Genomic DNA, 13,046 nt, shown 5'->3' on the forward strand with positions numbered 1-13,046 from the left:
GCGACCTCGAACAGGGCGTCGATCGAGGAAGTCTAAGCGACCTCGAGGCTCGCCTCGGCGCGACCGTTCCTCGTCGTTCGGGGGCGAGGCGCTGCAGGTGTCGGAGTTGCGCCTCGACAATCCGAGGCTCCTCCGCTCACCTCGTGGGAAGTCTTCCCGGGCCGCCTCGCCGAGGAAACGGGAAAGTGTCCCACGAACCCCGGGGTCCTCACCCAAGGGCTCTGCGAGGAGGACAACTTCCCCTTCCCCCTCGAGGGTCCTCGAGAGGGGATCCTGGGATTCGGGATCGGTTAGGGATCCTCATTATTCCCATGAGGCCTCCCCCCTCTCCTCGTTGGGGCGGTCAAGAACCCCGTCTCCCCAGGCTAGGCCGTCCTCATTTTCATCCTTCGTTCAGGACATGGCCCAAGCCCTGGGGATTGACCAGATGGTATGTTCTCGGTATTCCAAAGAATTTTTGGAGGAACAGGACCTCCCCACTCCTCCTAGAGAGGTGCCTAGACTCCCTCTCAACAGCGTCCTTCTACAGACCTGGCTGAAGAACTTGTCAAACCCTCTTACAGTCACGTCTGTACCTTCAAAAATGGAATCGAAGTATAGAACGATTCCTCCTAAAGGGTTCGATAAGGCGCAGCTCTCACACCAGTCCCTTCTGGTGGAGTCAGCTCTTAAAAAATCACAGCCCTCACGGGTTTCTGCGACGGTTCCACCAGGCAGGGAAGGGCGGACCCTGGACAAGTTTGGCCGTCGCCTCTATTCAAATTCCCTGATGGCCACCAGGGTTCTAAATTACGCCTTCACCTTTTCCTCCTATTTGCGGGGTATGGTGAAGGATCTTCCTCAATATCGAAACTCGTTACCGGACTCCCAAAGAGCAGGATTCGACAAGTTTATGTCCAACCTGTCTCAATTGCGGTTGTACCTATTCCATGCAGTGTACGACGCCTTTGAGCTGGTTTCGAGGGTGTCGGCCCTCGCGGTGGCCATGCGCCGCTTGGCCTGGCTTCGCACCCTCGACATGGACCCAAACCTGCAGGAACGCCTGGCAGACTTGCCTTGTGTGGGGTCCGAGCTATTCGACGAGTCGTTGGATGCGGCGACCAAACGCTTGTCGGAACAGGAGCGCTCTCTAGCATCCCTGGTCCGCCCCAAACCTAGGCCCCCGCCTCAGAAACCCTTTCGGCCTCCGCCGCGCCGATACCCTCAGAAGTCGACCCCGGCTTTCTCGAGACCGCCTCCGAGACGTCCGTCTCAACGAGGCAGAGGGGGACAAACCCAAGCCCCGGCGCAGGGCCCTTCTAAGCCAGCGCCTTCCTTTTGACGGGCTGAGCGGACGGGGCGGGTTCCCCTCCGCACTTTCACAGGAACCCCTTCCTATCGGGGGCCGTCTCCGGTCCTTCCGGGAGGCATGGACCGGGATTACCTCAGACGCTTGGGTGCTCCGGATCGTCTCCGAGGGCTACTCGCTCAACTTTGTGTCCTCGCCGCCGGACAGTCCCCCGAGTCTAGTCCCCTGCAACCGTTCGCAGCTGCCGACCCTTATAACCGAAGCCAAAGCCCTCTTGAAGCTTCGGGCGGTCGAGCCGGTCCCCAAGGACCAGTGGGGTACGGGGTTTTACTCCCGCTACTTTTTGGTCCCAAAAAAGACCGGGGACCTGCGCCCCATATTGGACCTCAGGAAGCTCAACAAATTCCTGGCCCGGGAGAAGTTTCGAATGCTATCTCTCCCGGTTCTGTATCCCCTCTTGGAGGAAGGGGACTGGATGTGCTCCCTCGACCTGAAGGAAGCATACACCCATGTTCCGGTGCACCCCGCCTGTCGAAGATTCTTACGATTCCAGGTGGGGGACCTCCACCTCCAGTACAGGGTACTGCCCTTCGGCCTGGCCGCGTCCCCACGAGTATTCACGAAGTGCATGGTGGTGGTTGCAGCAGCCCTCAGGTCACGGGGACTCCACGTGTTCCCTTACCTGGACGATTGGCTCATCAAAGCCCCGACCAGGGAGGGGGTTATCTCAGCGACCCGACAGTCTATTACCTTCCTGCAAACTCTCGGGTTCGAGATAAACTTTCCAAAGTCTCAGTTGAGGCCGTCGCAGTCTCTTCAATTCATAGGTGCGGTGCTGGACACGGTGCGCCTACGCTCCTACCTGCCGACCCAGCGGTTGGAAGCCTTGGTACGGATGAGCCGCCAGGTCTCTCAACTATCGAGGGTGTCGGCCAAGCGCATGATGATGCTGCTGGGCCATATGGCCTCGACGGTACATGTCACGCCGTTTGCGAGGCTACATCTGAGGATCCCTCAGTGGACCCTCGCGTCCCAGTGGCGTCAGGAGTGCGACCCGGTGTCTCGCCTCATTTCGGTGACCCCGCCCTTGCGGAAATCGCTGCGTTGGTGGACAGACTCTTCAAATCTGTCCATGGGGCTATTGTTCCGCACTCCGCCTTTTCGAAAGGTCCTGACCATGGACTCCTCGGAGTACGCGTGGGGAGCCCATCTCGACGGTCTTCGCACGCAGGGCCTGTGGTCGGCAGAAGACCGTCAGTGTCATATCAACGTGCTAGAGCTGCGGGCCATCTTCCTAGCACTTCGAGCCTTCGTTCACATATTGCAGGACCAGGTGGTCCTCGTCCGCACGGACAATCAGGTGGCAATGTATTATGTGAACAAGCAGGGAGGAACGGGGTCATGGCCCCTCTGCTCCGAGGCTCTTCGCCTCTGGGAGTGGGCGGCCTCCCGGAACATCTTCCTCCGGGCGGTCTACATCCAAGGAGAACGGAATTGCCTGGCGGACAAACTGAGTCGACTTCTGCAACCGCACGAGTGGACTCTACACTCAGCAGTTCTACGCGAGGTTTTCGCTCGCTGGGGAACGCCACAGGTGGATCTGTTTGCCTCTCCGGAGACACACAAACTACCACTATATTGTTCTCGGATGTACTCGCAGGACCGTCTGGAAGCGGATGCCTTCCTACTCGACTGGGAAGGAAGGTTCCTGTATGCATTCCCTCCGTTCCCTCTGATCATGCGAACGTTGGTACACCTAAAATCGTCCTCGGCCACGATGATTCTCATAGCACCTCGGTGGCCGCGTCAGCACTGGTTCTCCCTGCTGCTCCAACTCAGTGCCAGGGAGCCTCTCCCCCTGCCTGTCTCTCCTTCTCTGCTGTCTCAGAGTCAAGGATCCATGTTACATCCCAATCTGCAGTCATTGCACCTGACAGCCTGGTTTCTTGTTCCCTGACTCCTCCGGACCTGTCTCAATCGGTGAAGGAGGTGTTGGAAGCCTCCCGCAAGATCTCGACGAGGCTTTGCTATGCGCAGAAATGGACCAGGTTTTCCACCTGGTGCTCGTCTTTTCACCTGGATCCGGTATCAGTGCCGGTATCCTCGGTTTTAGAATATTTGTTTCATTTGTCGCGCTCCGGCTTGAAAACCACTTCGGTGCGGGTTCATCTCAGTGCGATTTCTGCTTTCCACCAACCTCTGGATGGACGCCCTCTGTCACTCCATCCCTTGGTGACACGCTTCATGAAGGGGTTACTCAGGGTTTGTCCCCCTCTTAAGCCTCCGCCCGTCGTGTGGAATTTGAATGTGGTCCTGGCTCAACTGATGAAACCCCCGTTTGAGCCACTTAACAAGTCCCTCTTGAAATTTCTGACTTGGAAGGCGGTGTTTCTAATTGCCCTCACCTCCGCCAGGCGGATCGGGGAGTTGCAAGCCTTGGTTGCGGACCCTCCTTTCACTGTCTTTCATCACGACAAGGTGGTCCTCCGCACCCATCCTAAGTTTGTACCTAAAGTTGTTTCTGACTTCCACCTCAATCAGTCCATTGTCCTTCCTGTGTTCTTCCCGAAGCCCCACTCCCATCCAGGCGAGACGGCGCTTCACACGCTTGACTGTAAGAGGGCGTTGGCATTTTATCTTCAACGCACCAGGCCTCATCGGAAGGTTCCTCAATTGTTTTTGTCCTTCGATCCCAATCGATTAGGGCACCCAGTTTCCAAGCGCACTCTGTCTAACTGGTTGGCCGCTTGCATTTCCTTTTGCTACGCTCAGGCTGGCCTTCCTCCCCCGGGTCGAGTCACGGGGCACAAGGTCCGAGCGATGGCAGCTTCGATAGCCTTCCTCCGATCCACCCCGATGGAGGACATATGTAAGGCTGCCACTTGGTCTTCGGTTCATACATTCACCTCTCATTACTGTCTGGACACCTTGTCCAGAAACGATGGCCGGTTTGGCCAGTCGGTGTTACGTAACCTGTTTTCATAAATTGCCATCCTCCCACCTACCCTTTTTTGGTTGGCTTGGAGGTCACCCACATGTGAGAATATCATGCCTGCTTGTCCTGGGATAAAGCACAGTTACTTACCGTAACAGGTGTTATCCAGGGACAGCAGGCATATATTCTCACAACCCGCCCGCCTCCCCGGGGATGGCTTCCTTGCTAGTTATGGAACTGAGGACCACGAGGTGGGATGCGCCCTCTAGTGGGCGAGAAGGCACGCACATGCGTGGTGCAGTGTGCAAACTTGAAACTTCTATCAAGTTTGCTTGAAATGCTGTCCGCGCCGGGGCTCCGTAGATGACGTCACCCACATGTGAGAATATATGCCTGCTGTCCCTGGATAACACCTGTTACGGTAAGTAACTGTGCTATGTCATGTACCCTCCTGGAAATGTCCAGTTCTCTTCTTATGTAATCCGCTTTGAACCGCAAGGTACAAGCGGAATAAAAATCACTAATGTAATGTAAATAAAATCAATATAAAAAGCTTATCCTTCCGGCTTCCTGATGTAGCGTAGTGAAACACAGACTGTGTTGGAGCCGTGAACTGACCTTTTCAGATAAGTGGTCTACTGTTAAACAACTTTTGTAGAGCCATAACATTTGCCACTCCAGTAGAAGCAAGAATTCTTGCTCCATGCAATGTGTTATGATTAAAATTTAAGCACCTTTCCAGCGACATTGTACCGCTGCTGTGGCGCCTTGCTGAAGAGCTTATGAGCACATTTTAATATTTAAAAGCCTTTAAATGTTATATGAAGATATTTGAGAAACTTGCCCAGTATTGATGAGAGGGGTTTTTTGTGTTTTGTTCTATTTAGAAAGTATTGCTCCCTCAAGTGGACTGTAATTTAAAATCCCCGGTCTGTTTGGATCATTCCTATTTTAAATGACATTCTTTCTTTTCGTTTCTTGTTTTTATATATTTTATACACCGTGCTGTTGATAAATCAAAGTGCGGTTAAAACTTTTTTAATTATTTATTCTTTATTCCTTTTTAATCATTCAACAAGTGTACAAGAAAAATCATACATAGGCTCAAAAACAACACTTGATAAATCCATCAAGACAATAACAATTGTATATATATATATATAAACCCATAACCCACTCTCCCTCCCAACACTATCCTTAATTCATTTTACCCTCTCTTCAAGTGTACAAACCCTCCCCCCATCCTTCCTTAAAACTTTTAATAAACAAGCATAAACATTATATATAGGTGTGTTTTCTTTTTTCTTTTTTTTTTATTCTTTATTCATTTTTACATATTACAAGCGTATCAGAAAAAATCATTCAAACTTATATAAATACACTTGTCTATTTTTGTATAGTTTTTACTGAGATGACACTGCATATTTTAAAGTCATCTGCCTTGACCTCTTTGAAAAAAAACCCCGAATATAAATTATAATTAACATTTTCTCTGCGTACAGTGTGCTTTGTGTTTTTTAAAATTTTATTGTTGGTAGATCATTTTTACTTGGTCATTTTAAATGTAGCTCACAAGCCAAAAAAGTGTGGGCACCCCTGTTCTATAGGGTTATTGTTCTCCCATATATATAGCCGGGTCAGTTCTCATAAAGCAGACTGAGCTGCTAATAAAAGGCACATCTACTTCCTATTTTCCCTTTTCTTTTTAGATTTGTTTGAAGGGTAAAATACACATCTTCAAATACCTGAATATTGAAGCTTGTAGGAAGGCCATGCCTGACCTGGCTGAGTTTACCAGAGCTGTCAGACCCACAGGATTTGAAACTTGGTAAGGAAATGCTTATTCTTTAGCACTCTCCAGACCAGTAGAGGTTAACTTTACGATTGGGTATATATCTAATCATGACCAGCAGGTGGAGACTGAAAACAAAACTTTGGGACAGTATATCCTAGCCCCTCCTCTCTATTTCCCTCAGTCTTCTTTCAGTCTCCAGCAGGTGTTGAGTGATCTGTACCCATCTCCCTTGGTAGGGCTGTTGGAATTTGTTTAGAGGTTTATTGTCCCTGTTTTTAGCCGGACGGAGCTTGGACGGACTCTGTTTGGGGGTTCGTCCGACCTCGGGGGTGTCAAACCCGGCGGGTCACGAGCGGGGTCCCTCCCCCCACTTCCTCCACCTCCCCATATTTTTTTAGAGGAGCCTCAGCAGTAAGCCTTGCCCCCTAAATCAAGCAAGGCATATTGCTTCGAGAGCCTGTGGAGTCTGTTCTGTAAAAAAAAAAAAAAAAAAAAAAAAAAAAAAATCCTGAGGTAGTGCTGGTCTGGAGGGTTGTATCCCTTTAAGAAAACTGTATTTTACTGTATTTTTTCAACTAACCGGCACTTTTTTACAGCTAGGTCGCGTATGGAGCAATGAGCACTTCTAAAGGGAAAAAGTGCTCATTGTGCTCCAGACGCGAGGCACTCGCGGCCGGCCTGTGCAAGCGGTGTTCAGGCCGGTGCGGTGGAGGAGCTCCGTCGGCAGCGGCTGCAGGCGCCCAGAGCTCCCCGCCGATGGTGCCTCGCGAGTCGGCAGGGAACGGTGGAGAAGCCCGGTCTTCTCCGTCCGCCCACGGAGGGATTCCCCGAGCCGCCGACGGTCGGGTTTTAGAGGATTCCCTCTCAGCTGATATTTTGACAGCTGATGCCGGCTTGCCTGTTTTAGCGGCTGAGAATATTCAGGTCTCTCAGCCGCTGCAGGCTGTGGAGGGAGCTGTTTTGGCGGGAAAGACGCCATCTTCTCTGTCTGGCCCCTCCATTTTGTCTTCCACCTCAGGTGACCTTCCCCCTGTTTTGTCTAAGCAGGGGCAGGTTTCTGCTGGGTCCCCTGCTGTGGCAGGGAGTCCCTTGGGACCCTCGGGGGGGTTTTCCCCTGATTTTTTCTTTTCTTTATGCAAAGCCTATTTTCAGGCGGCTGGGGGTCCCGGTTGCGCCCAGGGGGTCTCGGGGGGTGGGGTTTCCTCCGCGCTCCCTGCGGCTTTGCCTCTCTCGTCTGACGTGACGTCCCCTCCGCCGCCTCTCTTGTCCAAGCGTCCGCGGGTGTCGTGGGACGAGGATTTGTGGTCGGAGGAACGTGTCGGTCTGGAGGAGGACCTGGACCCTTCTGAGGAATTCCAGGACCCTCTGGAGGGGACGGAAGCTGGCGGCGGGTTGTCGGGTTTCCCGTTCTCCAGTGACGAGGCGTCCGTGGTGCGCCTTTTTCAGAGAGATGAGCTGCCTGACCTTATTCAACAGGTTTCTTCGGCTTTGCGTTTTGAGGACGCGCCGCCGGAGACTCCGCGTGTGGGGGACCCTCTGTTACGAGGGATCCGTTCCGTTTCCCGCTCTTTTCCTATGCATCAGGATATTCGGGATATTATTCTTGAGCAGTGGAAAACGCCGGAGACGCCGTTTCGGCTGGCGCGCAGCATGGCTCGCCTGTATCCCATTCCTGAAGGGGATCGGGCTACGTTAGCTTCGCCAGTCGTGGATGCGGTGGTCTCGGCTATTTCCAAGCGGCATACCGTGCCTGTTGAGGGCGGTTCTGCCTTGCGGGACTCTGAGGAGCGCAAATTGGAGACCATCCTTAAGCAAAATTTTCAAGTCTCTGCCTTTGGGGTCCAGGCGGCTATTTGTGGGGGACTGGTCGCTCGCGCCGTGTTTCGGTGGGCGGAGCGGGTCTTGGATCGAGAGTCTGACGACTGGTCTCTGGTGGATCAGGAGGTAGCGAAGATTGAGATGGCTGCCTCATTCCTCTCGGATGCTCTGTATGACTTGGTGCGGATCTCGGCTAAGTCCATGGCTTTTGGCGTGGCCGCAAGGCGTGTGTTGTGGCTACGCGCTTGGGCGGCGGATGCTGCGTCCAAAGCAAAGCTTACTAAATTTCCCTTTCGGGGGTCGTTTTTATTTGGAGAGGACTTGGATAAGTTGATTCAGACTCTGTCGGACTCGAAAGTTCCCCGTTTGCCGGAGGACCGTGCCCGCCCGACGTCTCGGGGTGGTGCGGCCCGGGGGCGTTTGCGGGAATTTCGCAAGTATCGCCCTGGGCGTGGGGCTGTTTCTTTCCAGTCTCCGGGGTTTTCCCGGGGTCGGTTCTTCCAGCGCATGCAGCCCTTTCGGGGGGCCCGTCGGGGGGCAGGGAACCCCTCCGCCGGTTCCCCCGCTTCCCGTCCTGCACAATGACGCCTTGCCGGCGCCCCCCTTGGTTCCGGTGGGGGCCCGGCTGCGCGATTTTTTTCCCAAATGGGCCGAGATCACGTCCGATCAGTGGGTCCTGGAGGTGGTGCGGGACGGTTATGCCCTGGAGTTCGCCCGCTCTCTGCCGGATTTTTTCCTCGCTTCTCCGTGTCAGACTCCGGGGAAGACGCAGGCTTTTCGCCAGACCCTTCAGCGCTTGCTAGATCTCAGGGCAGTGGTTCCAGTGCCCCCCTCGGAGTGGGGCACGGGCAGGTACTCCATTTACTTTGTGGTGCCCAAGAAGGAGGGGACTTTTCGGCCCATCCTCGATTTGAAAGGGGTCAACAGGGCTCTCAAGGTTCCCTCTTTCCGTATGGAAACGCTGCGGTCGGTCATTCTGGCGGTTCAGCCGGGGGAGTTTCTCACTTCTCTCGATCTGACGGAGGCCTACTTGCATGTTCCTATTCGGACCTCTCATCAGCGTTTCCTGCGCTTTGCGATCTTGGGTCGGCACTATCAGTTCTGTGCACTTCCCTTTGGGCTGGCCACGGCTCCCCGGACGTTCACCAAGGTGATGGTGGTCGTCGCGGCAGCCTTGCGGTCGGAGGGCATTCTGGTACACCCCTACCTGGACGACTGGTTAATTCGGGCCAAGTCGTTGCAGGAAAGCTCCCGGGTTACGGCTCGGGTGGTGGAGTTTCTCCGGTCGCTGGGCTGGGTGGTCAACCTTTCCAAGAGTCGGTTGGTTCCGGCTCAGCGTCTGGAGTACCTCGGGGTGCTGTTCGACACCTCCTTGGGGAAGGTCTTCCTCCCAGAGGCCCGGGTGAGCAAATTGCAGTCTCAGATTCGCCTGCTTTTGGCGTCCCGGTGTCCTCGGGCGCGAGATTTCCTCCAGGTCCTGGGGTCGATGGCGGCGTCCCTGGACGTGGTGAGGTGGGCGCGGGCCCACATGCGTCCTCTCCAGTATGCTCTGCTCCGGAGGTGGTCTCCCCAAAGGCACGGGATGGATGTTCCGGTTCCCCTGCGAGGCTTGGCGCGCTGCAGTCTGCGGTGGTGGCTCCGGACCCCTCACCTAGTTCAGGGGGTGGGTCTGGATCTTCCGCAGTGGACGGTGCTCCTTACGGATGCGAGTCTCCTGGGTTGGGGGGCCCAGTGTCTGGGTCACTCTGCTCAGGGAACCTGGTCCACGGAGGAGGCCTCCTGGTCGATCAACGTGTTGGAGACCAGGGCGGTCCGGCTGGCGCTGTTGGCTTTCCACTCCCTTTTGTTGGGCAAGTCGGTCAGAGTCCTGTCGGACAATGCCACGGCGGTGGCTTATGTCAATCGTCAGGGGGGCACCAAGAGCACTCTGGTGGCGCAGGAGGCGGCTCGGCTCATGGTTTGGGCGGAGTCGCATCTTCTGGACCTCTCGGCCTCTCACATTGCCGGGGTAGAAAACGTTCAGGCGGACTTCCTCAGTCGTCACTTCTTGGATCCGGGAGAGTGGTGTCTCGGCGCCGAGGCGTTTCAGTTGCTAGTGCGTGCTTGGGGGCAGCCCCTGATGGATCTGATGGCTACAAGTGGCAACGCCAAAGTGCCCCGCTTCTTCAGTCGTCGCAGGGACGGTCTGGCCGAGGGTCTGGATGCTCTGGTCCAACCGTGGCCAACGGAGGGGCTGTTGTATGTGTTCCCTCCTTGGCCATTAGTGGGCAGAGTACTGCTTCGCATTGTTCGCCATCCGGGGCTGGTGGTCTTGGTGGCTCCGGATTGGCCTCGTCGTCCGTGGTATGCGGATCTGGTGAGGCATCTGGTGGCGGATCCTCTTCCTCTGCCTCTCGAGTGCGATCTTCTGACGCAGGGTCCCATTCCCATGTTCGACCCGTCTCCCTTTTGTCTTACGGCTTGGCTCTTGAAAGGGGCCGCCTGAGTAAGAAGGGATATTCCGACAAGGTGATCTCTACACTTTTGGGGTCCCGGAGGCTTTCTACCTCTCGGGCTTATGTACGGGTTTGGCGTCTTTTTGAGGAATGGTGCCGAGCGCGGGGAGTGGTCTCTTTTCGCGCTTCTCTGCCTAACATTCTAGAGTTTTTGCAGGATGGCCTGGATAGGGGCCTGGCCTGGTCTTCTCTTCGGGTTCATCTGGCGGCCCTGTCGGCTTTTCGGGGGCTGGTGACAGGTCAGCGTTTGTCAGCCATTCCTGATGTGATTCGCTTTCTTAGGGCGGCCAAGTTGCTCAGGCCTCCCATAAGGCCCTCGATTCCCTCTTGGGATCTCAATCTGGTTCTCTCTGTTCTAGTGCGCCCTCCTTTCGAGCCGTTGGATGGCTGTTCGTTGAAGGACCTTACGCTGAAGTCGGTCTTTTTGGTGGCCATTACTTCCGCTAGACGGGTGTCGGAGCTACAGGCTTTCTCTTGTAGGGCTCCCTTCCTGGAGTTTTCGAAGGAGCGGGTTGTTTTGCGGCCTGTTCCTTCCTTTCTGCCGAAGGTAGTTTCTCCTTTTCATGTCAATCAATCGGTGGTCCTCCCGGTCTTGGGTAGTCGGGAGGGTTCTTCTGAGCAACGACAGCTGCGCAAGTTGGATGTTGGTCGGGTCCTCCATGCTTATGTGCAGCGGACCCGGGATTTTCGGAGCTCCGATCATCTCTTTGTGCTTCTGGCGGGTCCTCGTCGGGGGGCTGGCGCTTCTAAGGCTACTATTGCGCGTTGGATCAAGGAGATGATTGCTTCCGCTTATCTTCTGAGTCAGAAGCCGGTTCCGGAGTTTCTCAAGGCTCATTCCACTAGGGGTCAGGCGGCTTCTTGGGCTGAGTCGTCGCTCGTGCCTCCGGTGGATATTTGTAAGGCTGCGGTTTGGTCCTCCTTGCATTCATTTGTTCGGCATTATCGGGTAGATGTTCAGGCGCGTCGGGACGCGGTGTTCGGTGAGCGTGTTCTGGTATCGGCCCTTCGGGGGTCCCGCCCGTGAGAGGGACTGCTTTGGTACGTCCCAATCGTAAAGTTAACCTCTACTGGTCTGGAGAGTGCTAAAGAAGGAGAAATTAGGTTCTTACCTGCTAATTTACTTTCTTTTAGCTTCTCCAGACCAGTAGAGGTCCCCACCCTGTCTGTTGTTGTTGTTGTTGGGGCTGTTGCGCGGGCAGTTTTTGGTTTTTGCTGCGGGTTCTAGTATTTTTCTAGGGCCGGGGAGAATTGAAGAATAGCGGCTGTGGCTCGGCTGGCTTAGCTGGCGAGCTGTGGGGACCTTCTTCCTTCGGGAATTTTTCCTCTGCATTTTCCAACAGCATTTTTTGGGTATGTTATTTGTTACTCCTTTCGGAGTATTGTTTTTTTCTCTCTGTTGTTTTCCAGTTCTTGGTTCTGCTTGGCTATTCGGCAGACTGAGGGAAATAGAGAGGAGGGGCTAGGATATACTGTCCCAAAGTTTTGTTTTCAGTCTCCACCTGCTGGTCATGATTAGATATATACCCAATCGTAAAGTTAACCTCTACTGGTCTGGAGAAGCTAAAAGAAAGTAAATTAGCAGGTAAGAACCTAATTTCTCCTTATGCCGTTATGGAGTAAACATTTCAAATTTGGAAGCCTGTGTTGCTCAGTGGAGCCAGCTTTCATGAGGGATGGGCTGAACAGAGCAGATCCAGCCTTTGTCACATTACATGTAGAGATTTATAACTCTGATGGAGAGGAAAGGATAATGAATAAAACCAGATTGATTGCTGTTCCATCTTGGAAACTGTTGCACTATAGACTACAGAGAATCCAGTCCTATATTGGCTGCATATATAACATAACATCGGACTTCTAGACCGCATAACCAACAAAAGTTCTCTGTGGTTTACAAAATATTATCAAAAAAATACAATAGAAAATATAGGATCAGAAATTTTAGAAAAAAGAAAGTTTTCAATTATGTTCTAAATTATTCGTAAGAAATTTTGAAAAGAGAAAAGTTTTCAGTTTTCTTTTTTTTTTCCCAATTCTTTATTTTCAATACTTACAATAAGTGTCACAGTAAATACAAACATTTATGCCCATTAATGCCCTCCCCAGCCCATCCTACTCCGAATCACCATATATGGGACAAAAACCATGGAAGTCTGTCCAATACTGGCCTTAGTTCTTTAATTTATATAATTTGTTTTCTAATTAGAGATCCTCTGTGTTTATCCCACGCTTTTTTGAATTCTATCACCGTTTTCCTTTCCACCACCTCCCTCGGGATGGCATTCCAGACATCCACCACCCTCTCCGTGAAAACCTCAAGTTATGCCCTCTAGTTAACATTTTCCCTTATCTGGAAAATATTTGGTTCTATATTAATACCTTTCAAGTATTTAAATGTCTGTATCACATCTCCGCTATCCCTCCTGTCTTCCAGAGTATACATGTTTAGGTCTTCTAGACTCTTCTTGTACCCCCATACTCCTAACCCCTTACCATTTTCGTCACCTTCTTCTGGACCGCTTCAAGATGTAAAGATACGGCCTCCAAAACTGAACATAATATTCCAAGTGTGGGCTCACCAATGACCTGTATAGGGGCATCAACACCTTCCTTCTAAGCTCAAACCTTATGGTTCAGCATCAGTAGCTAGTGGTTTCTTTCCTGTGTGAAATCTGAATCAAGAACTTGTTTGATGTGGGATCCTTCTCTTTT

The 13,046-nt window shown here is 53.0% G+C and overlaps 1 protein-coding gene across 2 annotated transcripts in view; it reads left to right on the forward strand.

Moving 5' to 3' along the window:
- LRCH4 (leucine rich repeats and calponin homology domain containing 4) overlaps positions 1–13,046 on the forward strand; it is a 103,750-nt gene that overhangs the window by 54,949 nt on the left and 35,755 nt on the right. For both annotated transcript variants that reach the window (XM_033925039.1, XM_033925040.1), the window contains exon 6: positions 5,933–6,051. In XM_033925039.1, the coding sequence (XP_033780930.1) occupies positions 5,933–6,051 (119 nt within the window). The remainder of the gene's footprint in view (positions 1–5,932; positions 6,052–13,046) is intronic.

This window comes from Geotrypetes seraphini, chromosome 16, assembly GCF_902459505.1.
Source record: "Geotrypetes seraphini chromosome 16, aGeoSer1.1, whole genome shotgun sequence".
In the NCBI taxonomy this organism is placed as follows: domain Eukaryota; kingdom Metazoa; phylum Chordata; class Amphibia; order Gymnophiona; family Dermophiidae; genus Geotrypetes; species Geotrypetes seraphini.